The sequence below is a fragment of the Podarcis bocagei genome (assembly GCF_964188305.1).
Source record: "Podarcis bocagei genome assembly, chromosome: 17".
Lineage (NCBI taxonomy): Eukaryota > Metazoa > Chordata > Lepidosauria > Squamata > Lacertidae > Podarcis > Podarcis bocagei.
The window spans coordinates 922,656-948,648 of NC_138143.1; the positions used below are offsets into that span (position 1 = coordinate 922,656).

The window sequence follows — 25,993 nt, forward strand, 5'->3', positions numbered from 1 at the left end:
GCTGCTGTTTTCATCCATAGCGATCTTCTTGTGAGTGAGTTTACCCCTTTGTCCCTTGCCTTCACCCCCCAAAAAACCGGAAGCCCCCCAAAAGCTATTTTTGAACCCCCAAAATGGGGCTTTCCTTCCAAAAAAAGAGCTCAACAGTAGATTACTGCCAGATTTTAATTCTGAAAGTAGATCGCAGTCTCTTGAGAGTTGGCCACCCCTGCCCTATGATTTAACTGCCCTAGAGGAAAGCACCAGGAAGAGAAGATGGACGTATAAAAATCTGTAAATACCAGTGGTGGGGAGTGGTTGCTGCCCCCATGCCTTAGAACTCCATCACATTGGCTGATACAGCCATCAGAAGGGAAGCATTTCACATCACCTAGGGGTGCATTCTATGCCAATTTCCCTCCCTTCCGCTACTCTGTAAAACTCCTCCCACAATCCCCAATTTCCAGCAATCAGCCTGCCTACTCTGGGATCCTCTCCAAGAAAAACATTTTCTGTGAAACAGAGAGATGAGAAATACATCTCACAAAACTAGAGCAAAACAAAGGGGCAGGCAAGAATTTGGGGCCCCACTGAAATCTATTCTACTAGCCATTTTCCCATTTCCAGGAAATATAGCTGCGCCAAGTTGACTTACTCTGTGGAACAGAGAAAGAAAAGTAATTCCATTTGTTCTATCAGGCCAGAAATCATGAGAGTTGTAGTCCAGCAACATCTGGGAGGCACCAGGTTTGACAAGGCCATGTTTTCTATCCTGCCTGCTCCTTAACAGCAACTAGGAGCGATTCCATCTTCACTCATTCTAGGACTGCTTGAATGGGTGTCAAAGTGGGCCTTCTCTTGGCGACCACTGCTGCCCTAGTCATCCATTCCCCTGATGCTGTTTTTGGAAGGAAGGAAGGAATGACAGGGCTCACTGTAATATGTAGCCCAGTATATGTGCGCCAAACCCACAACTGAACAGGGATGCAGAGCAGGAGAGAGCAGGCTTCCAAGATGCCCCCCCCCCCGGTACAAAACAAAAACAAAAAACCCCAGGTAGAATGCTCTGTGCCTGGAGAGGGAATCTGTCATGGAGATTCTTGCATGGCAGGGAGTTGGACTAGATGACCCTTGGGTCCCTTCCAACTCAAAGATTCCATGAAATCTATGAATGCTTGGCATAGTTGGGGGTTTTTTGTGTCCTTTGTCTGCATGGGCCAAGGAGATTTTCAGTGGCAGAAAGCACAGGTTTATGGGGTGAATTTGAAGACTCCAGTTCACAAAGGCCCCAGGCTCCAGGCAGTGGACAGCCTCCTTGAGGAGGAGGAAGAGAGAGGCAGTGTGGAGTCCATGCTACTCCACGCTGAGGAATTTCCGCTTCTTAGCTGTGCGAGTGTATGGGTGCCAGCGCCACTCCACATCTGCTGTGCTCTCCTGCTCCAAGGTTCCCAGTTTGATCATATATACTGGAATAAGAGAAGAGCAGCTTTAGAGTCTCATCCAGCTCCACCTGAAGCAGACATGCAGCACCCACCAACCCACCAACCCCTATCTCTGCACAGTTCTGCCTGTTAGTCCAGACACCCACCCAACTGCAGCCTTCTAAACTTTTGGCAGAAAACATTTGGACACAGACAACAAGGAAGAAGAAATGTGGACTAGCAAATACCACGGTCGTATCTTGCAAGTGCTTTCTCCATGTGCTTGAAGCATTTCACACACCTTTATCTCAAACACAAGAATGGCTTTGCTGGAGCAGACAGGAGGCTCCCCTAGGCCAGTGGTCCACTTCACCAACCACCACCAGCCAGGCGCCTCTGCAAGATCTCAAACAAGGCCTGAAGGAGATGGCCATCACTGTGTGGTACCTGGAGGCATATTGCTTCTGTAAATTGAGGAGAACCTCTGGTGGGGGGAAACTGTGGCCCTCCAGGGGTGTTTGGACTACAACTTCCATCATCCCTGAACACTGGTCCTGCTGGCTGGGAGTCCAACCTTTGTTCACTATGAAAAGCTACTGTGACTGAATAAATGGGTAAAAATGCTTCAAGTGCGTCATAGTAGTCTAAACAACAGCAGTTCCACTGCTGTGACATTGAGCTCTTTTAAAGTGGCACTCATGGCTGACCTAAATTCAAAGGCAATCAGGCTTGTATGTATTGCAAACAAATATCTGGAAAAGAAATTCCTCTAGAGCAGGGGTGGCCAACTCCTGAAAGACTGAGATCTACTTTCAGAATTAAAATCTGGCAATGATCTACCCCTGCTTTTTGGGGGTTCAGGTCAAAGTTTTTGAGCTTTTTTAGGGAGGGGGAAAGCCCCACTTTTATACAAATACTTTCTTACAAGGTAAGTTCTGTTTTTTGGGGGAAGGTTAAGGCAAGGGTCGAAGGGAAGAAGTCACTCACAATAATATCGCTTTGAATGAAAACAGCCACTTCTCCTCCACTGGTCAGACAACAGTGGAGGGGGGTGGGGAGGGCAGGAGTCAATTTTGCTGAGGAAAAGGAGCCAGAGATCGACCCGCAATCTACAAAAACCTTGCGTGATCGACCTGTTGGACATCCCTGCTCTAGAACATACAAAAGTAAATGTGTCAGGGGTTCAGGAGCAGAGGCAAGGGCAAGGGAGGAAACAGAGAGTGAGGGGGAGGAGGCAGAAGAAAAGATGAGTGATGACGACGACCCGAGATCTCCGAGTCTTTCCAGTGAATCAGAAGATTCACAGAAAGGAGCACCAGTGGCCAGGGCAAGGGGGGAGCCTAGGGGGACACCCCAGGAAGAAGGGTCCAGAGGGGGCTCAGAGGGGAGCAGTTGGAAATCGGGACCAGCGTCACCAACAGAGAGCAGGGGAGAGGAAGGGCGCCAGGTATCAAGCGCTGGCAGCTCGCAACAGGAGGGAGGGCACGAGTCAGGAGTGGCCACACCTCCATCGGGGAGCGAAGAAACGGTCAGGCGGAAAGTGGAAGATTGGGCGCACGCGCCAAGTTCAAATGCACAGGAAGGTGGCGCAGTAAGCAGCCCGGAAAGGGAGCCAGGTCCTAAAGCCCGGCGCAAGGAGACAGGAGGGTCCGGGGGGTCAGCGTCAGAAGAATCCCGGAAGGAAGAGACCACGGGGGGCAGAGGGACCCAGAGAAGAACGGTCAGGCGGAAAAGGTGGAGTAAGGCTAGGTTAGTAAGCTGGTGCACAGGGGGCGGAGACTCAGACGGAGCTTCGCCGGTCTAACCCTTAAGACGTAGAGCTGCGCGCAGCAGCTTGAGAATGGAAACTGTTACTCAATAAAGACTTTTACAAGTGACCGCTGGCTAGCGTGATCCTCTGTGAGCTAGGATCTGGAAGCAGCTCTGACAAAATGTTTTAATCGTTTTTATGTAATTGCGTTATGTGGTGTGTGTTTTTTAATATTTACGATTTGGCACACTCTTAAAAGCGAATTAAGGCTGAACAGCAGCCTGCCACTTTAATTTACTAATCAGGTTTGGCATTCAAATGTTGCAGGAGAAAGAAAAAAGAGGCAAGGAAGCAACACCCCAAATTCTTGTGAAACAGGCTCCAGTCAGAGCCAAACTCAGGCTCAAATATATCACTTTGTAAGTAAAAAGGGATGGAATCACATCAAATGCTCTTCTATGCTTAAAAAGAATCAGCAACCATTATGTGCATGGCAAGGTACCCCAATGGGAGGAAGCACAGCCTTTCCCTGACATGCTGAAGCTTTATGCAGAAGGACTCTTGTATAAAACAGACTTATCTGATGGTGCCATCCTCCAATTGCACAAGGAAGCGGTTCAGCTCCTGGAGGGCTCTACTACGGATATTTCTGAAGGTATAATTCAGCCCTAAGTGACACATTCCAGCCATTCAACAGTTGGAGATTTCAACAGCCAGAGATTTTTACACCCATCCACTTACCTAGAGGAATGGTGGCAGTTCAGGGGCACATTCCAGCCAGGCAAAAGTGCCTGAGGTAAGTGCAGAGCAGGGCTGGGAAGCGGCTGTGGCTCGAGGAGCGCCTGCTGTGGAGGCCTGGAGGGCCACATTCACCCCTGGGCCTGGAGTCCCCCACCCTCTGCTCTGTTTGCCCTCTATTCCATTCGTGGATTTGCACCATGCCCTTCCAGTGTTCTAGGCAGCTGACTTACGTTTCATCTCAAACCTTGGCCCAACCTCTGTAAGCTCTACGTTCCGGTGGTCAGTCTTCTTGTAGATGTGGTGCCTGCCACAAAAAAAGCAAGTTTTGTTAAGAAGCTAGTGCTGGAACAATCCCCAACAAGCCCATACTCACCGACTACCTCCCTTTTTGCTGCTGCCCTCTCAGTGCCAGCCCCAGAGTTTGGCGCAGAGCAGAAGAGTGACAGGTCCCACAGCGCAAGGAGACCTGGCTGAAATCAGATGCACCATCTTTCTAGGCAAATGGGCAGCCTTTCGTTTCCCATATATGCTGCAGCGAGCAAATACTGTAGCAATGCTTCTCCAAACACATGGAGGACTATGGAAGGAACTTGTTGAATTAGCACACTTGTGCCTTGCTCTACTTTGTGCTTTTTAGAATCTTTTATGGTCCTTTTGTCATATCTCAAACTGACTCTGCTGGGTTGCAGTTTGTTGTGTTTAATTCCGCCCCCCCCCCCAATAAAACAAAAACTCTTTGCCACATCAGCGGAGAAGAGGTTGGAGGCCAACATTCTTGGGGGGACCAGCACTTTGAACTGCAGCCTCTCCCCCCCTTGCAATTCACCCCCCACTTCAAAGAGAGCAAGTGTCTCTTCACCGCTCACTCCACACTTTTGCAACCTATCAATGGGACCAAGGAGAGAAAAGAGAACACTGGCAGCCAGCCCTAGCAGAAACACAAGACAAGTTCCCCCTACCGGAAGGAGATGTAGTCTTCTTGGTTGGCAAAGGTGATGACCCGTTTGCTATCATCTTTGGGCACTGGAAACAGGTACTTGAGAATGCTGGTGAGCTGAGGAGGGAGAAGTGAAGAGAATGTGGGAAGACTTGTAAGCTGGTAGAAAATGGGACAGATCCACACCATACTTTTAAAGCACATCCAGCACACCCTTCAAGCACGTGCTGGCCCCCCAAGAATCCTGTGAACTGTTGTTTGTTAAGGGTGCTGTGAACTCTAACTCTGTGAGGAGGACACTACAGTCCATGGGGAAAGCCATGTGCTTGAAAGGTGTGTTGAATGTGCTTTAACCGCCCACAGAAGATGTTTGATGAATCCCAGAAGCAAGATCTTCCACCACTGGGGAAGCTCTGGCCTGCAGGCCCATGAGACTGTTTGCCCCAAACCCATCCACCAGAACCCTGGCATAAGATAAAGTGTTGGCTGGGTCAGCTACACAGATGATTGACAAGTGGGCGGCCCAGCTGCCCTGTCCAGGCTGGGGTGAGAGACCAGGATTCAGCAGGCCCCCACCCCTGGCTTACCCCTCCCCCAGCTTAGATTATAGGAGTTGGAGTGCAACAGCATTTGGAGAGGCTAGAGGGTCGCCATCCCTCCACACCCTCATAGACCCTTAGGTTGTAACCCTAAACCTGCCAGTAAACTCAGCTGGACTTCCAAGTACAAAATATACAAGTTCTTTTACCACTCAACAAAAATAACAAGCCCCGACCTTCACTTCATATGGAAGATGCTCCAATCTCTCAATCGTTCCAGTTGCTCTTTCTGTACTCTCCCACCCAACCCCTGTACTACAGGATCTTCATTTGAGCTGGGGGGACCAGAACTGCACAGTGGAACATCTTGCACAGAATGCAATATGCCAAGGTTTGCCCTATGTGCACAAGACTCCATGGGCCAGAGCAAGACTTGGGCCCATGTTCTCCACCACATCCCTCTCCTTTTCTCCCTTTCTCCTAAACTTGGCTTCTTGTTGTGTATGAAACCAGAGAGTGCCATTCATTACTGTTTTGAGGGTTTTATGATTTTAAAATCAAGCAGTGTATAAATGTTATGAAATAACTAACTAACTAAGGTTAGTTTAACAAGCCAACTTCAGAAACCATGGTTTGAAGTTGTCTTGTTGAGAAACTGAGCAGAGGGGTTTTTTTAGAAACCATGATCTCTGGTTAGCATGCAAGGACAAGCAGAAATTAAGGGACGGTGATAGCAAATTCTGCTAAAGTCCTCCTTCCAACTGCACAGAAGCATGCAAGCCTGTTGTGTTTGGACTTGTTCCAGTTCACACAGAGAACTAAACCATGGTGTACATATGAACGGGGCCAGTACCCCAAAGGCAGCCGCGCTAAATTCATAGAAATGCCTTGAGTGCCCACTTTTCAATCACAAATAGTGACTTTGCTCATTTTGACCTCCAAGTGCATCTTACCCGCTGCCCAAGACGGGAAGTGAAGTTGTGAAAGATGAGGTGTGGATGTGCCTCTGACATGGTGCCAATGTCTGGGATGTCGTGGCGCATGACCACATTGCAGAGCGTGAAGAAGGCAGTGGGGCCAAATGGCAAGTGGCTGATTATGAGGCCATCTACATGGTGATAAAAAGGTGGATAAGTTAGTCAGGCCCCATCACCAGTGACTGCAAGCTGAGAATAAAATCCCCTGGCGGTAAAAGGCAATGCCTTGCTATCAGTGCTATGGAGCTCAGGCACCAGTTCTACCTCCTGCTTATAGACACAGAAAACTGCCTTATACACAGAGTTCATTTAGCAGGAAACCAGTCAGAGGGCCTTCTCGGTAGTGGTGCCCGCCCTATGGAACGCCCTCCCATCAAAGAAATAAACAGCTATCGGATCTTTAGAAGATATCTGAAGGCAGCCCTGTTTAGGGAAGCTTTTAATATTTGATGAATCATTGTATTTTAATATTCTGCTGGAAGCCGCCTAGAGTGGTTGGGGATGGGCGGCATATAAATAATAATTTATTATTATTAATTATTATTATTATTACTACTACTACTACTCTATCCTTTCTACTTTGACTGTCATTAGCTCACCAGATTTTCTGAAAGCAGATTTTCCCATGCAAAACATGTGTTCTACCCACTAAGCAGCAGTTACACACCTAACTACGGAAGCCACCACCAAAGAGCAGGATCCCAGCAAAACCGCTCCCGGTCACTCATACAAGTGAGCCATTCTACTCACTGCATAGGCAAAGATTAAAAACTGCTCCCACAATCTAACAAAGGTAAATTGACAGTTCACACATAGCAACATTTGCTCTCAACAACATTTGTTTTAACTCTCTAATGTGATGCAATCCACGTCACCCCTGCCCACACCCAGCCCCGGTCAAGCCACTCACCTGGGACCCCTCTGTGCTCATGCACCACCAGCAGGTCGGTGACCCCGTTCGCTTTGCAGGCGCGGACAAGGGCCCCCACTTCATGTCGGCCTCGGTTCATACGCTGGGCCCCAGGGAAAACCAACTTGACTTCCTAAACAGGAAATGGGTGGAAGGAGATGGGAGAGTGATCAGGAGGCATAACCTGCAAGAGTCAGATGTAGGGTCACCTAGTGGTTAAGGACAGGTTGGCACCAGAATGCCTAAAACGCACATCCGCTAACCAGGAATCCCCAAGCCTTCATGCAACACAGAGGATGAGAGCAGGAGGTGCACTCTGCACATACTCCAGAGGCATTCAGTTACGGACTTCCGGGGTGGCGCCATCGGTAATGGCGGACTCCCTCTGATCCGGAGGGACTGGCTCTACGGGAATCGGGTCTGTTCCGCTACGGCGAAGCGGGGACCCTTGAAAAAATCACAGGCGGGTGAAGCCTGTGACTGTGGGACTCGGCGGGCACCTTTTGCACACCCCCCCCAATCTGCAAAGGAGCCCAATTACAGGCTCCAGAGTGAAGCGGGGAAGCGGCGCGGTGCTGAGAGTCAACTGCTTCTTCCGTGGACGTTACAGGAGCCAGAATCTAGTACTAAAAGAGTTTTAGAACTGATTCAAGAATTTGGTCAGGTTGCAGGGTTTAAATTGAATAAATCAAAAACCAAGATTTTAGAGAAAAATTTAACACCAATTGAGAGAGGTTTCAGAATGAGACAGGTTTAACAGCGGTTAAGAAAGTTAAATACCTGGGGATTAACATGACAGCAAAAAATGGGAATTTATTTAAAGACAACTATGAAAAATGCTGGGTTGAAGTGAAAAAAGATTTGGAAATTTGGTCAAATTTAAAGCTTTCACTGCTAGGCCGTATTGCTGCGATAAAAATGAATGTATTGCCTAGAATGTTGTTTTTGTTTCAAACATTGCAAATTGTGGACAAAATGGACTGTTTCAAGAAGTGGCAGAGAGATATTTCTAGATTTGTCTGGCAGGGCAAGAAGCCCAGAATAAAATTTAAAATACTAACAGATGCAAAGGAAAGAGGTGGATTTGCCCTGCCAGACTTGAAACTTTACTATGAATCAGCAGCCTTTTGCTGGTTGAAAGAATGGCTGCTTCTTGAAAACACAGACATTTTGGATTTAGAAGGCTTTAATAATGTATTTGGATGGCATGCATTTATTTATTTAAATATACCTTCTTGAAGAAACTAGAGGCCTTTCTCCTGGGCATAGTCGGCCAATCGGTGTTAAAGAAGGACAGAACTTTCTTTATGTATTCTACAACAGCAGCAAGAATACTTATTGCAAAGTATTGGAAGACACAAGAACTACCCGCCCTGGAAGGATGGCAGATGAAGGTGATGGACTACATGGAATTGGCTGAAATGACTGGCAGAATCCGAGACCAGGGAGAAGAGTCGGTGGAAGAAGATTGGAAGAAATTTAAAGACTATTTACAGAAATATTGCAAAATTAATGAATGTTAGAATGATGTTGGATTGAAGTTAAGTGGTTTCTAGCTGTAATGGTATAAAAGAATATGAAAAAATTGGATTTTTAACAGGTAAAAATTTAATGCTATAATATATTAAGATTAAAGATCAGGATAAAATAAGGAGGGAAAGGAATTGCTGAACTAATAAATTGAACTGGAATACAAAAAAGGGAGGTATGAGGAGGTCCGGCAAACAAGCAAATGAAAGATAAGTGACAAAAAGATGGAATTGTTTTTAACTGTTTCTTATTTTGTATTTTTTCTTTTTTCTTTTTCATTATGTAATATTGTGAAAACTTTAATAAATATTTATTAAAAAAAACAAACTACTTCTTCCGTGGAGCGAAGCCACACAGCCGTTACCGGAGAGCGCTACCTTTTTCCTGTGACAATCTGGCTACAAAAACAACTACCCGTGAGTAGGTTAATTTTGGAAATAAAGGAGAACAAAGACGTAATTTGATACCAAAGCGGGGAGGTATAAACAGGAAGTCTGCCTTCCGTTCTTTGTAAATAGAGCAAAGCAATGAACTTGTAAGCTAAAACCTTGAAAGACGCTTGAAAAGGACTATAATTCTAACATCAAAACAAGCAATCTCCCCCCTTGGCTGCAGGAGAGGAGGGGGGGGGAAGGTGTGAACTGTATTTTTCTGCAAAAAGAGAGAAAAGGAAGCTAAAATCCATCGCTTAAAACCTGGGAACAGGCTGCCATTGGACAACAAGAATGCCGTACTGTGAAATGCGCTGTTAGTGAATAGAGTACTTTTTGACAGCTAACTCTGCAAGTGAGATACAATGTTTCTGGCTAGCTTCTCCTGGTTTTAAAGTAACTAGAAAATAATTGAAATTGAAACTGTTTTGCGAATTGGGGGATTAAAAAAAGGTTATTTATTTTAAGGCAACAACTTTTGGCTGCTACTGTGTCCCCCTAGAGGAAGTTTGAAATTGTTACAATAACAACTGGGCCAGGGGAATTTTCCACTTCAAAACAAATTCTGGCCGTGGGACTGACCTTGGGCTTTAACTAGAGTGTTATGGCAGATGGAAAAGAAAAGACAGATTTGCCTCAGGAAAAAACAACGAGGTCTGGTAGATCTTTTCGCCCAGACGCTGGGCTGCAGCGAAGAGCTTCAACATCTGGCCCCTCTGCATCATCAGGGGCTGCATTTGTACAACCTAAACCTAAAGAAATGACATCCAAAGATGTTCTAGCTCAAGCATTAGGCAAAATTAATGAATCTCTGGAAAAACTAAGTAAACAAGTAGCTGAAGCATCAATCAAAATTGATCAAAATACTACAAGTATCAACAATTTGGGACAGAAGGTAAATACTAATACAGAAACTATTGAGAAACTGCTACAGGAATCTACTTTGACCCGAAAGACAGCTGAAGAAGCAAAGGAAATAGCAGTTTCTGTAGAAGAGAAGATACCACCGATACATAAGCAACTTGAAGACCACAGGTCGATATTGTCTATGATTGAATTGAAGGAGAAACAAATGAATTTGAGGATCAGGGCCGTACCTGAACTTGAGAAAGACAATCTGACTGACTTTCTTATGCAGGAATTTGCAGACTTTTGGAACCCAGATTTGGAGAAGGAAGACTTTAAGATAGTGAGTGCTTTCAGGCTGGGAAGAGGAGGGAAGAAGAACAGGGTGAGAGACTGTTTGATCACCCTCCAAACAAAAGAGGAGAGAGACAAAATCTTGAGTCTGCACTTCCAGAAGACTTTGGAAATACACCAGTCAAAAGTGGAGATATTTAAAGACATTCCGAAATATCTTTTGGACCTTAGGTCCAATTATGGAGATTTGGTTGCCCTGTTGAGAAGTAACAGAATCATCTTTAGGTGGGAATTTCCCCAAGGCCTATCTTTTAGCTTCAAAGGAAGAAAGATAAAAATAAGATCAGTGGACGACAAAGAAAGATTTTGGAAAGACCATGGAGAAGACCTGCAGAAAGAATCTGCAGAAGAGTTAAGAGCACTAGAAAGAGGAATATTAGACATAGCAAAACTACCTTTTGGATTAAAAGACTGCCCAGAGAAGGTGATAACACCGACAGAGCAGGAACAGGCACTTGGTGCAGTTGGAGGAAAAGTAAAGTAACTACATCATGGCTCTGCAACTATTAAGCTGGAACTGTAATGGTCTCAACTCCCCCCAGAAAAGGAAAAGTGTGTTTCATTTATTAAAAAAGGAACAATTGGACTTGATTTGTCTACAGGAAACACATGTGATAAGGCTACATAGAAAAGTATTGATTAATAAAAGACTGGGCCAGGAATTTATCTCATCGGATAAAGTTAAAAAAAGAGGAGTAGTGATTTATGCAAAGGAGAGACTATCACCGAAATTTATCTTTAAAGATGACCAAGGAAGATTTGTGGCAATTGAAATTCAAATACAAGGAAAGAAATTCTTAGTAGTAGGAGTTTACGCACCAAATGAGGGGAAATCTGAATACTTTAAAAAGTTGCATGAGACCTTGATGGACTATTTGGATTATGATGTGATTTTGATGGGAGATATGAATGGAGTGGTATCTACACATATGGACAAGGCACGAAGACAGGTAGTCACTAAGGATGGTAGACTACCGAAAACCTTTTTTGAGATGACAGACAACTTGGACTTAGTTGATATCTGGAGAACAAAGAATCCCTTGGCTAGAGAGGGAACCTTCTTCTCTGAAGCCAAAATGACATTGTCAGGGAACTGCCATCAGAGCATCAGGTGGTGGAGGGACTCAGGCAGGATGAAAGAGACTCAACTGCTGAAGCAGGGACCAGCAGGGGGAGGAGTGGGTCTCTGAGGGAATGCGAGCAGGAGGGAGGGCTCAGGGAGGCTTCCAGCGAGAACAGTGGGGAGGTATCGGAGTCTCCCATAGGGAGACCCATACCTCGCAGGAAACTGTCACGCCGTGAGTCCAGGAGACGCGTTTCCGTTAAGGAACTTCTTTGCTGGAAACGCTTCCGCAGACAGCCACTGTCGGACTCTACTAGTGACTAGAGCAGACATGTCTGAGGAGCTCCGTCACACACGGAGGTTTGTGGGGGCGCACAAACTCTGAGGGAGCACGTTTTCACGCACAAGCAGCTAATCAAACCCTCACAGCAGTCCGACAGTCTTTGTACGCTGCCTGTGCAAGAGAAGGCATCATGAGCGAACCAACCGGAACCGGAGGAGCAGGGGCTGGAGCTGGTCCAAGCTTGGAAGATAGATACCGAGCGTTGGAGGTTCAACTGGCCCTGCAGACGGCGAGGCTGGAGGAGAGAAGGGCTCAGGATGCAGACAAGAAGGGGAGAGCCACTCAATTCCCCAGAAAGGTACCAGGATTGGTGCAGAAATTTGGGGGGGACCCCAAGGACTACCATGCTTTTAGGACAGAGATGCAATATGCCCTTAATGTGCAGTTCGATGAGTTCCCTGATGAGGAATCGCGAGTTGCTTTTGTAATTGGGCATCTTGAGAAAGGGGCTAGAGACTGGGTTCGACCCCTAATGGCAACGCACAATGACATACTAAAGGACACAATGAAGTTCTTTCGTGCAATGGATATCATGTTTTCCAGCGATATTGAGGAAGGGGTGGTGCGCAGACAGCTAATGGCTTGTAAGCAGGGGAGTCGATCTGTCCGTGAATATTGGACTGAGTTTACCATGCTGATTCACAGACTGAGTTGGGATTTATCGGCGGCACCCGTTCAAATGCTATTTGAAGAAGGTCTTTCTTCGGGGGTGAAAGACGAGCTGGCACGGAGCCCCAGGGCGGAGTCTATGGATCAGCTGACCAAATCTGCGCTGACCATAGGAGCGCGGCAGGAGGCAAGAGCCTTGGAGAGGCGGGAAGGGAGAGGGGAACGTTGGAAGGAGTTCCGCATTCCAGACATTCCTGAGCCAGCTTTCCCGCCGGCAGAGCCGATGGAAATCGGAACAGCGCGCGCGCGCGCATTTTCAAAAACCAGCGAGGGAGCTAAGAAGGAGGGAAAGGGCCCCCGGAAATGCTATCTCTGCCAACAGCCAGGCCACTTTGCCAGAGTCTGCCCCCAGAGGAAGGAATGGCAAGGGATGGTGGGAGCTGTTGAGGGGGGAGAAGAAGGGGGAGCGGAGCAGGTAAAAGCCAACGCCTGGTTGCCACAATTGGGGCACTGCAGCCAGGCCAAAGAGCAGTGAAAGTGCCCGTGCCAGAAGCTCCTCGACCTGCTCTAGTGATTGAAGTGTCGCTAGAGCTGCAGAATGGGCACCCCCTAAAAATAAAGGCGCTATTGGACTCAGGCAGCTCCTGCAATTTTATGAGCAAGGAGTTTGCTGCTGAACACCAGATACAGACCATCCCTTTAAGCAACCCCCTGCAGGTGACCACGATTGATGGCAGGGAGTTGTTGGGAGGAGGAGTCCGCTTGCAGACTGTCCCAATGATAATGAGGGTGGCAAGGCACACAGAACTGATAGCGTTTAATGTGGCCACCCTGGGAGGCGCTCCCATTATTTTGGGAATGAGCTGGCTAGCTCTACATGATCCGCTGGTTGGCTGGCATCAAAGAGTGGTGTCCTTTGGTTCAGCACATTGCCTAGAACACTGCAAAGGGGAGAAGGGTTCAGTAGGGGCCCAAGCCACCCTAGCAGGGACTGAAGTAATGGGGAAGGTGAAGGTACCACCACAGTATGCAGATCTCAGCGACGTGTTCAGCGAGAAGGAAGCTGACCAACTACCACCTCATAGACCCTTTGATTGTCAGATCAATTTACTTCCTGGAGCACAGCTTCCCGTGGGCAAGTTGTATGCCATGTCAGACAGGGAAATGCAGGAGTTGCGAGGGTTCATTGACAAGAACCTGAAGAGAGGCTTCATCAGAGAGTCCAAAGCAGCAGGGGGGAGCCCAGTGTTCTTTGTGGACAAAAAAAATGCGGACAAGCCGAGACTTGTATGTGATTTTAGGCGGCTGAATGCAGTGACTGAACCGGTGGCGTTCCCTATGCCCAGAATTGATGATATTTTAACCATGGTGAGGAAGGGAAAGATTTTCACAAAGCTGGATCTAAGGGGGGCGTACAACCTGATACGCATAAGGAAAGGGGATGAATGGAAAACCACCATGTTTACCCCTTTGGGGGCGTTTGAATACCTCGTTATGCCATTTGGATTACAAGCAGGCTCCGCGTGTTTTCAATCTTTTATGAACCACGTGCTGGGCCCTTTGCTCTACAAGAATTGCGTTGCCTTTCTAGATGATGTGTTGGTGTATTCTGAGAATGAGGAGCAACATGTGAGAGACGTCAGAGAAGTGTTGAGCAGACTGCAAGCCAACAGGCTGTGGGTCAAACTGGAGAAGTGTCGGTTCCATACCAAGGAGGTGGAATTCCTGGGGTACCGCCTGTCAGACAAGGGATTGGCCATGGATCCCGGCAAGGTACAGGCAGTGCTGGAATGGAAAACACCCAAAACCAAGAAGGATGTGCAGAGGTTCCTAGGGTTTGGAAACTTTTATCGTAAGTTCATCCGCAACTTCGCCCATCTGACGGCGCCCATCACTGACTGTCTCAGCAGTAAGAAGAAGTTTGTATGGACGGCGGAGGCGGAGCGAGCGTTTGAGGAACTGAAAAGGGCCTTCGCCTCTGAAGAACAACTTCTGCATGTGGATTTACGAAAGAAGCTAAGGGTTGAAACAGACGCATCTGACAGAGCCATAGGGGCGGTGCTTCTTCTGCAGCCGGGGAAGGAGGAGTCGGAGTGGCGTCCGTGTGCCTTCTTCTCGCGGAAGCTGAACAAATCCGAGAGGAACTACACGGTGTACGACCGAGAACTGCTTGCTATTCATGAGGCGTTCCGGAGATGGAGGCATCTGCTAGTTGGTGCACAACATAAAGTGCAAGTGTGCACGGACCATAAAAATCTAGAGTACTGGAGAACGGCGCGAGTGCTCAACCAAAGGCAGTTGAGATGGGCCCAAGAGTTCTCCAAATTTAACTTTGAGATTTGTTATGTGCCAGGCCCAGAGAATGTTAGGGCGGACGCTCTCTCACGCAAACCTGAATATTTGGAGGGGGAGGGAGCACCCGAAGAAACCCATATCATTCCAGAGGATCGCTGGGTGTGTGGGGCGACTTTGGTGGGGCAAAGGGAATTGGTAGAGGGTACGGTGCAGGATGCATACGCCCAGGGGAAACTCAGGGATCTCAGAGGGGAGGAAGACAAACCCGGTGGTTTTGAGGAGAGAAATGGGGCATTGTATTATAAGGGAGCGTTATATATACCCGAAGGGGAATTGAGGGAGAAAGTACTCAAGCAGCTGCACGATAGCCCCACAGCAGGGCACTTTGGGCAACACAAAACCATGTGGCTGGTTACCAGGGAATTTTGGTGGCCCAAGGTCAGGGAAGATGTGCGGGAGTATGTGAGAGGGTGTGAACAATGCCAAAGAGCCAAGGGGGAGAGGCAGGCGCCGGCTGGTTTATTAGAACCACTGCCCACACCTGAGAGACCGTGGGAAGCAGTGGCAATAGATTTCATGACTGATCTGCCAAGGTCTAGAGGGAAAACAGCCATCATGGTTGTAGTAGACCTGTTAACTAAAATGGCCCACTTCATAGCCTGCTCACATGCGGTTACAGCAGAAGAAACCGCCAAATTGTTTGTAGAGAATGTGTTTAGGTTGCATGGCGCCCCCTTGAGGGTGGTTTCAGACCGAGGGAAACAATTTACTTCCAGGTTCTGGAGGAAGCTCATGAGCTTACTGCATGTAGAGGTTAATTTCTCGACGGCCCGTCATCCTGAAACCAACGGGCAGGCGGAAAGAGCAAATGCGGTTCTCCAACAATATTTGAGGTGTTATGTTAATGACAGAGAGAATGATTGGGTGGAGAAGCTGGCGTTGGCAGAATTTGCCTACAACAATGCAGAGAACGTGTCCACGGGGATGAGCCCCTTTTTGGCTAATCACGGGTGCCATCCCAGAGCCTTCCCAGGGGGGGAGGGGGAGAACTGGAGCGTTCCAGCTGCAGAACAGTTCGTGGAAGAAATGGAAGCGATCCATCGCCAGCTCCAACTCAACTTAAACAGGGCTAAGGAGGAATATAAGAGGCAAGCAGACAAAAACAGAAGGGAAGGTGAAAGCATCAGGGTGGGGGACCAGGTGTGGCTGTCAACCCAAGGGTTGCCATTCAAAGGAGGTTGTAAGAAATTAAGACCCAAAAGGCTGGGTCCGTTTGAAGTCATACAGCAGGTCAATCCAGTGGCTTTCAGGCTCCGGTTACCGAACCACATGAAGCTGCACCCAGTTTTTCACAGGTCGTTGCTGTCACCGTATAGAGGAGACAGTGAGGGGAGGGTCACTAGGGGACCAGCAATGGAGGAGAAGGAACACAGCTACCATGTAGCGGAGATCCTCGATTCCAGGTGGAAGGGAGATCAAGTAGAGTATTTGGTAATGTGGGAAGGGGAACCGGAGTCGGAAAACACCTGGGTTAGGGCAGAGGATGTCAATGACGAGGTTTTAATAGAGACTTTTCATCAGAGGTTCCCACGTAAACCTCAGCCTGTAGCGAGGTTCCGAAGGGAATACTTTGCCACCACCGACGAGGAAGAGGAGTTGGAGGGGTTCCCAGATTCTGAAGAGGAGGAGGATTCAGCTGGCCAGGACGACGATCGATGGAGAGAATTGTTCGAGACGTCAGAAGATGAGGAAGATTCGTTTCGGGGTTTTAGCCCTTCACCTCCCAGGGGGGAGGAATTGGGAGGGGGTGAGGGGGGCCCTGGAGGGGAGGTGGATGTCAGGGAACTGCCATCAGAGCATCAGGTGGTGGAGGGACTCAGGCAGGATGAAAGAGACTCAACTGCTGAAGCAGGGACCAGCAGGGGGAGGAGTGGGTCTCTGAGGGAATGCGAGCAGGAGGGAGGGCTCAGGGAGGCTTCCAGCGAGAACAGTGGGGAGGTATCGGAGTCTCCCATAGGGAGACCCATACCTCGCAGGAAACTGTCACGCCGTGAGTCCAGGAGACGCGTTTCCGTTAAGGAACTTCTTTGCTGGAAACGCTTCCGCAGACAGCCACTGTCGGACTCTACTAGTGACTAGAGCAGACATGTCTGAGGAGCTCCGTCACACACGGAGGTTTGTGGGGGCGCACAAACTCTGAGGGAGCACGTTTTCACGCACAAGCAGCTAATCAAACCCTCACAGACATGGACAAGAATTGACCAAATATGGGTAACTAGAGGAATGGCACCAAAGACAAGAAAAGTGGAAATTTGCCCAAAAACATGCTCCGACCATAATGCTGTGAAGATGGAGATGAAACTAACACCAACTGGCTCTTTCAGATGGAGGATGAATGACACCTTATTTAGAGATGAAGGAGTGACTAAGAAGGCCCAAAAAACCTTGAGAGACTATTTCGAGATAAATATGAACACTAATGTTGAAAAAAGAGTAATCTGGGACGCAAGCAAAGCTGTTATGAGAGGGTTCTTGATACAACAGAATGCAGTAAAGAAGAGAACTCAAAATGAGAAGGATAAAATATTGGAGAAAATAAAGGAAAGTGAAAAGAAGTTGAGAGCAAAACCAAAGTCGCAAGAGATCTTGAGAGAAATAAAGCTATATCAAGTACAATACATGAAAATGATGAATCAGGAGATAGAATGGAAAATTAAACAAATGAGACAAAAGACATTTGAGTCGGCTAATAAATGTGGGAAATTGTTGGCCTGGCAAATGAAAAAAAGACAAAAACTAAATACTATTATAAATTTAGAAGTGGAAGGAAAGAACATACAGAACCCAGTCGAGATTAGAAATTGTTAAAAGGCGAAAGATTTATACGATCTGAAGAGAAACCAGAGTATTGTTGACTTCCGGGTTGGTGCGACCAGCTAATGGCGGATTCCCTCCGAGCTCCGGAGGGAATCGGCTCGGTGGGGGAGGGGTCCTGCCGCGACGACGACGCGGGGACCCTTAGAAACCACAGGCACGGATGCCTGTGGACTTGGTGACTCGGCGGGCACCATTTGCGCCCCCCCGACCCACAAAGAAGCCTTTTTAAAGGCTTTGGAGAGGGTGTGGGGAGTGGCGTGGTGCTGTGAGTAGACCGCTTCTTCCACGGAGTGAAGCCGCAAGCCATGGTTGGATAGCGCTGACTTCTTTCCTTGAACATTTGGACTCAAAATGCAACAACCCGTGAGTAATACGGAATTTGGAATTAAAAATTCTTTTTAATTGAATTCGGTACGACCGGGGGAGGTGTCAAAAGGAAGTCCGCCTCCCCCCCCCTTGCAGGCAATCTAAAGCAAGAATTAAACAACTAAGATCGAGAGACTGTCTTTCTCCTTTTGAGATAAAATTCTTAATTTCACGATTTGGACTTATAAGTTTATCGCTGGAGGATTTGAACTGATCTTTAGAGTTGAAGTGTAACACCCCCCCCCCCCCGATCCAGGAGCGACCCGCGAGGGAGCCTGTGAAGATATTAACAGAATTTGACAGCTGTCAACTGACCTGTCAAAGTCAAGAAATTCTGTTTTTTGTTATTTGTGTCGGTTATTTTTGCTACATTGGACTGTAAGCTTTTAAAATTAGAGTGGCAATAATAACAAAATATCCGGATTGTTGGAAAAAGAACACTTAGTAACCAAAATCCCTATAGAGGGGATTTGGGACACTGCAATGGCTGCAGATGGAAAATTACAAGCAGAGTTGGATAGGGTCTTTGAACTTCTGGGAAAGCTGCAAGAGCAGAGTTTTGTTATGGCTACGAATCTGACAACCTTGAATTTTAAAATAAACAACTCTGCTGAAGTGGTGGACTTGACTCAAGAAGAATCTACAGCTGGGAAGCAAGATATATGTGCTGTTTTGGAGGAATGTGAAGAAGGAGCAGAAATTATGCAAGTGAAAAAGGACAACCAGAGGCCTCCAAGGTCAGGATATATGGAATATAAAGTTCGGATGTCAAAAATTTGGTTTGAAATTGAGAATGAAGAGTGGGGGTTTTTCCCCATGGGGAGTCCGGAAGACTTATGGATTACAAATTTGGCTAAGGTGAAAATTGGAACGTTTGAGACATTTGGGATATTTGGACTTGGAAAGAACAAGAAGCAAGATCTGGACTCTTCCTTTGAATATGGAGGACTGGTTGGAAAAAATTTGTACCCTTTTGGGTCAAAGATGCTCCGAGATCGGATGTTCAACAAAACCGGCTGAAAGGGACTGAAAGAGATTTAAAGGCCTCGGATGTGATAGATCCAGGCTGAGAACTGTTAGATAGAAGGACAATTTTTTAGGGATCAAAACCAGGGGAGGGGGGGGGAAGAGCCTTAGAATCCAAAGGGTTACAAGTATATGCTCTTATTTGTTAAGATTTTTTGTAAATATTCTAATAATTGGGAATTCCGTGAAAGGGAATGTGGATCGATCTTAGAAAAAGGGGTTGATGTGGGTATTAAAATGAGGGAGACCGGCCCCGAGGGTTGCGCAGAGCTGCCTGCAGTCCCCGGCTCAGCACAGCTCTGTGCGGCCATCGGGAGCGGGGCGCTAAGTCCCGCCCCGCTCCGGATGGCGGTGCAGAGCTGCCTGCCGTCCCGGGATCAGCGCAGCTCTGCGCGGCCACCGGGAGCCGGGGGCGAAGCCCTCCCCGCTCCAGATGGCCGCGCAAAGCTGCCTGCAGTCCCGGGACTGCAGGCAGATCTGCGCCGCCATCCCGAGCGGGGCGCTAGGTCCCACCCCCCTCGGGATGGCGGCGCAGAGCTGCCTGCCCTGCCGGGACTGCAGGCAGATCTGCGCCGCCATCCCGAGCGGGGTGCTAAGTCCCGCCCCGCTCTGGATGGCGGCACAGAGCTGCCTGCCATCCCGGGACTGCAGGCAGGTCTGCGCCGCCATCCTGAGCGGGGCGCTAAGTCCTGCCCCGCTCCGGATGGCGGCGCAGAGCTGCCTGCAGTCGCGGAATCGGTGTACTTCTCCCCATCGCCAGCCCCACAAGCTCGGGGGACAGCGGGGAGGCAGAGCGTGCCTTCCCACTGTTCCCCGACCTGGTTCTTCCAGCCCCGCACCTGGGGGGGAAATAATTCCCCCCCCCAAAAAAAACTAGGTGTGTCCTATGGGCCGGAGCGTCCTATGGGGCGCAACATACGGTAAGTGCAATTTATTCAGAACAAAAGGCTAAATTAATTGTGAATAACGTGGTGACGGAGGAATTTAAGATAGAAAAAGGGACACGAGAAGGTTGCCCAATCTCCCCATTGCTTTTTATATCGGTCCTGGGGGTCCTGTTGAATATGATTAGAAGGAACCAATTGGTTAAAGGTATACAAGTCGGAGCTAAACAGTACAAATTGAGAGCATTTGCAGATGACTTAGTATTGACGTTACAGGAGCCAGAATCTAGTACCAAAAGAGTTTTGGAACTGATTCAAGAATTTGGTTAGGTTGCAGGATTTAAACTAAATAAGTTAAAAACAAAGGTCTTAGAGAAAAATTTAACAGAGATTGAGAGAGAGAGAGGTTTCAGAATGAGACAGGTTTAACAGCGGTTAAGAAAGTGAAATACCTGGGGATTAATATGACAGCTAAAAATGGGAATTTATTTAAAGACAATTATGAAAAATGCTGGACTGAAGTGAAAAAAGATCTAGAAATCTGGTCAAATTTGAAGCTCTCACTGCTAGGCCGTATTGCTGCGATAAAAATGAATGTATTGCCTAGAATGTTATTTCTGTTTCAAACACTGCAAATTTTGGATAAAATGGATTGCTTCAAGAAGTGGCAGAGAGATATTTCTAGATTTGTCTGGCAGGGCAAGAAGCCTAGAATAAAAGAAGAAGAAGAAGAAGAAGAAGAAGAAGAAGAAGAAGAAGAAGAGGAGTTTGGATTTGATATCCCGCCTTTCACTCCCTTTAAGGAGTCTCAAAGCGGCTAACATTCTCCTTTCCCTTCCTCCCCCACAACAAACACTCTGTGAGGTGAGTGGGGCTGAGAGACTTCAGAGAAGTGTGACTGGCCCAAGGTCACCCAGCAGCTGCATGTGGAGGAGCGGGGAATCGAACCCGGTTCACCAGATCACGAGTCCACTGCTCTTAACCACTACACCACGGATGCAAAGGAAAGAGGTGGATTTGCCCTGCCAGACCTTAAACTTTATTATGAATCAGCAGCTTTTTGCTGGCTGAAAGAATGGCTGCTTCTTGAAAACACAGACATTTTGGATTTAGAAGGCTTTAATAATGTATTTGGATGGCATGCATATTTATGGTATGATAAGGTCAAAGCACATAAAGCATTTAAAAATCATATTGTCAGGAAAGCATTGTTTAATGTCTGGATAAGATACAAGGACCTACTTGAAAATAAAACCCCAAGGTAGTTGTCACCGATGGAAGCGAAAGCGCAGAAAAAGCTCAATATGGAGGCCAAATGGCCGAAATATTGGGAAATTTTGGAACAAGAGGGGGACAGATTGAAATTGCAGAGTTTTGAAAAACTAAAAAATAAAGTGCGAGATTGGCTTCATTATTATCAGATAATGGAGGCATATAATTTGGACAAGAAAATTGGCTTCCAGGTGGAAAAATTAAAATTGGAAACAGAACTGTTAGAACCCAAAACCAAGATTCTGTCAAAGATGTATAACTTGCTGTTGAAATGGAATACTCAGGATAAAACGGTGAAATCTGCTATGATTAAATGGGCACAAGATGTTGGACATAACATAATGATGGCTGACTGGGAACAGTTATGGACCACAGGTATGAAGTTTACGGCATGTAATATAATAATAATAATAAATTTTATTTATATCCCGCCCTCCCCAGCCGAAGCTGGGCTCAGGGCAGCTAACAACAATCAAAATAGTTCAACATTCTAAAACATTCATTATAAAATTAATTAAATCAAATTAAAATCAAATTAATGGCAACCATCAAGCAAAATGTAATGCCTTAAGAGAGAATATTATGAAAATGATATACAGGTTGGTACATGACACCAGTCAAACTTGCAAAAATCTATCATTTGCCCGATAATAAATGTTGGAAATGTAAAGAAACTGAAGGCACATTCTTTCAACTTTGGTGGACGTGCCCAAGGATTAAGGCTTTCTGGGAGATGATCTATAATAAAATGAAAAAGGTATTTAAATATACCTTTCTGAAGAAACCAGAGGCCTTTCTCCTGGGTATGGTTGGCCAATTGGTGCCAAAGAAGGATAGAACTTTCTTTATGTATGCTACAACAGCAGCAAGAATACTTATTGCAAAGTACTGGAAGACACAAGATCTACCCACCCGGGAAGAATGGCAGATGAAGGTGATGGACTACATGGAACTGGCGGAAATGACTGGCAGAATCCGAGACCAGGGAGAAGAGTCGGTGGAAGAAGATTGGAAGAAATTTAAAGACTATTTACAGAAATACTGCAAAATTAATGAATGTTAGAATGATGTCAGAATGAAGTTAAGTGGTTTAAGCAGCAATGTTACAAAGGAGTATGTAAAAGTGGTTTGTTAACAGGTGAGAATCCAAAGTTACAATATATTAAGTTAAAGGATTAGGATAAAAACAAAGAGGGAAAGGATTTGCTGAATTAACTAATTGAACTGGAATACAAAAAAGGGAGGTGTGAGGTCAGGGAAACAAGTAAATGAAAGACAAGACATGGAAAGATTGATTTGTTTTTAAGTGTTTTAATTTTTTTGTATTTTTCCTTTCCCCCCTTTTTTTCTTTTCTTTCTCTTATTTTTGTAACCTTTTTTGAAACTTTAATAAATATCATTTAAAAAAACAACAACAGAGGCATTCAGTTACTACTTCTCCACAGTCCCAAGACAGGGCCCTGGCTCACACTCAAGCCTTTCGGTGGGTCTCCAACATAACCTTCCTAACTAGGCCCAGCAAAGACCTGCTAGCTAGACCTGGAAGAGATATATCATGGACTGATCCCAGAACCTCTTATCACCAAAACAGGAAACACCGGGGGCCTTGCTTCAGACCTCCTCACTGCATGAGGTACTGCAGGCTGCTACTAAGAGCAGGGACTTTTCATCTATGTTACCTATCTTTGTAGAATGTACTTCCAAGCAAGATCTCTCACTATTATTTTAGGCGCTTGGTTAAAAGGATCTCTCACTATTATTTTAGGCGCTTTAATTTACTATTATAGTTGTTGTTATTTGTTATGCTATGCTCTTTGGCTGCTGTCTGAATTGCTTTTGGGGGGAGGGCAGTTTAACTATGTTGCATTTACACTGTTCCATCACTGCTACTGTTATTTTTATATGATGTATGATGTCATGTTCCTAGAAGTTGCCTTGAGCATTCCCTTTCATTTTTTAAAGTTTTATGGATTTAAGCTTTTAAAACAATGAATGCATAACACTAAGCTGAGGAAGATGATTGATCTTCCCTCCTTCCCTATAGTGGGCACATAGCTTTTCCACCCCTCTTCCCCCACATGCACATATACCTCTTCCTAAAAGAGAAGGAACAAGCGCTGCTTGCTTACTTTGGCAAACATCTTGAGGCGGGAGCTGGGGTCACGGGAGGTAGTGACCATGATGCGAGGATCCTCCACACCTGCCCAGCGGTACTCGTCGTCCATGTGGCTTTTCACACCTACCACGGCAAGGCAAATTACAAAGGCAGGTGACAAATCCACAGACACTCTTTGAACTCTTAACAAACAAGCACACCCCCTGCAGCTGCACTCATCTGGAAAACAAACTTGGGTTGCAGAAAAGAAGAACTTTTTAAAAAAAGAAAACAAGTGGTTCAGTGGTTCATCCATGCTCAGGGATGATTTGAAAATTTCTAAGGGTCTTGGCAGAGCACTTAGTGATTTTTCTGCCGGCTGTAGCAATTGCAATCTGCTGTGTTAGATGCTATAGGATTTTTCTAGCTGCTTCATTTACTTCTTATATACTGTATATTATTGTATACAAATCTGAAATCCATAGAATTCAAAAAAATCACTATGAATGCTTCTGTCTTCAACCACAAAACCACAGGCCAGTTTGGGAATGCCTCTACCAGAGTTCAAGGTTGCCTGGAAACCACAAACTAAATGATTGGAAAAGGATAGGCTACGTGGTTCATCAGCAGAGAGAGGAAAACACATCATACACCTAGGGAACGTCCTCCTCATCCTCTTCATGTTCTGAGGATGAACCCTAGCATTTATAATTCACTTCTGGAGCAGCATTCCAATTCAAATCCAGATCTACAGGGCTCCGACAAGTGATGCAGAGGTAAGTTGCGCTAATGTGACAAATACAACACTTTCAAATGTGCCACATTTCAACTGGAAATTAGTTGATTGATCCAATTAAGTGGGCCTGATGGGCTTTGTAGTCCAAATCCTCTGGAAGGCTCCAGGTTAAGAAAGGCTGATTTATAAGATGCCATTAGTGAGAAGTAATGCAATAGGGAATGCAATAGCTAATTCCACCACTGTCCTCTTTCTGGTTGTTGTCTTCTTCCTTCCAATTCCCTTTCTGCCATTTTGTTCTCTGTTCACTAAGGGTAAAGGCTACAGCCTGAGGATGCTTCCCTCAAAGCCAGTAAAATGATATATTAGTTTTACCATTCTTACCATTTTGCTCATATCAGCTACTCACCTTCTCCACCCCCATCATCAAATTCGAGAGCCTTCTGGAGCCCCAGAGCCTCCCTCCGCAATTCCGTGGGGATGAGGCAGTTCTCTGGAAGCGAAGAGGTCAGAGGAGTTACGAAAAGCAGACACAGCTGCAGGGCTCTTGACCACCATTACTGACTTCGGGGATACATTATAGGGAAATGCAAGACATACATTTTTCAACAGGCTTTTGAAGCCGAGTTATTACTTTATGTCACCCCTTTCCTCCAAAGAACTTGAAGCAATGCAACAGTGTTCTCCCGCTGCCTGTCCATTTTATACTTCACAACAGCCCTGTGAGGCAAGTTAGGCTGGAAAATGGCGGCTGGCCCACTGTCACCCAGCGAGTCACCGTGGATCTCCCCAGTCCTAAGAGTTTACAAAGGCCAACTGCTCCTGCATCTACAAGACACTGTACACATGCAGGTTTCCACAAAAGGCACCCTTCTCAGCATACACACATCAGTTTTGAGCAGATGCAAGTTAGTTGTTCATACCATCTAGTGCTTTTTTAATTTTTTCCTTCTTCTCCTGGATCGCCCGAAGCTTTTCCTCCTGGGCTTTGCGGTAAAGATATTCTCGCCGCTGGCGGGCTTCCCGGCGCAACTAAAAGAATACAAAGGTATGAATGGAACGACAGAGAACATGCTCTCTCCACCACTTTCCAGTTTAACAAATCTTCAGGACAAGGACGGATGATCACTTCCTAAATACCTGCTAATCCTCAAGTGAGGATGTGTCCAAACATTTGTTCCCATTCCAGCAGAAACTATGGCCACATGCACACCATACATTTAAAGTGCTATGCTATGCCTTTAAGCAGCCACACCTTCCTCCAAAGAATGATGGGAGCTGTCATTTGTTAATGGTGCTGTGAGTTGTTTGGAAACCCGTTTCCCTCCCAGAATGGTTTAATCACAGGGAACTCTGGAAATGGTAGTAGTTGGAGTGGAACAGGGGCCTCTAAACAACTCTCAGCACCCTTTACAAACTACAGCTCCCATAATTCTCGGGGGGAAGCTATGTTTAAAGCGGCATTATAGCCCTTAGGCTATAATTCCCTAACAGCCGATGCCATATTGTAAAGTGTCAGGACATAGGACACTGATCTACTGCAAACCTAAACACATTTACTGTACTACAGAGCATATACGTCACTGAACCTTGTTCCGAGTAAACATACATAAGACTGCATGGATAGGGTCACATAGCTCATTTATTCAAAATGGGTTTAATCACGCCTAAGCACCCACTGGATTGTGGCCACTGAGTTCTGAATCACAGAATGTCAGCCTGGAGAACAGAATGTCAGGCCCCTGGAGAACATCTAGTTCAAGCCAATATTCAATGCAAAACCTACAGCACCCCTAACAGGCAGCAGCAGTCTGGATTCCTAACGGATAGCTATCTGGACACCTGCAAATGAAAGAAAACCAACGCCCCCCATAAGGCAGTCAGACTGTTCCACTCTCAAAGAGCTCTTCGCATTCGCAAGCTTCTCCTTGCTAGTCATTGTGGGTCTGAAACTGAGAAGAGGAGTCGAGGCAGCAACTGGTTACAATGTGCTCCTCTCCCACGATGCACTA

General features: G+C 46.5%; 1 protein-coding gene across 1 annotated transcript; it reads right to left on the reverse strand.

The window, feature by feature from the left end:
• Positions 1-147: 147 nt before the first annotated feature.
• Positions 148-25,935, reverse strand: IMP4 (IMP U3 small nucleolar ribonucleoprotein 4). Its single transcript, XM_081177441.1, is given in 10 exon segments — positions 148-1,445; positions 4,122-4,195; positions 4,851-4,945; positions 6,321-6,475; positions 7,255-7,387; positions 23,280-23,389; positions 24,391-24,474; positions 24,905-25,013; positions 25,824-25,850; positions 25,852-25,935. Coding segments are annotated over 10 exon segments (969 nt in total). The 5' UTR covers positions 25,921-25,935; the 3' UTR covers positions 148-1,332.
• Positions 25,936-25,993: the final 58 nt, after the last annotated feature.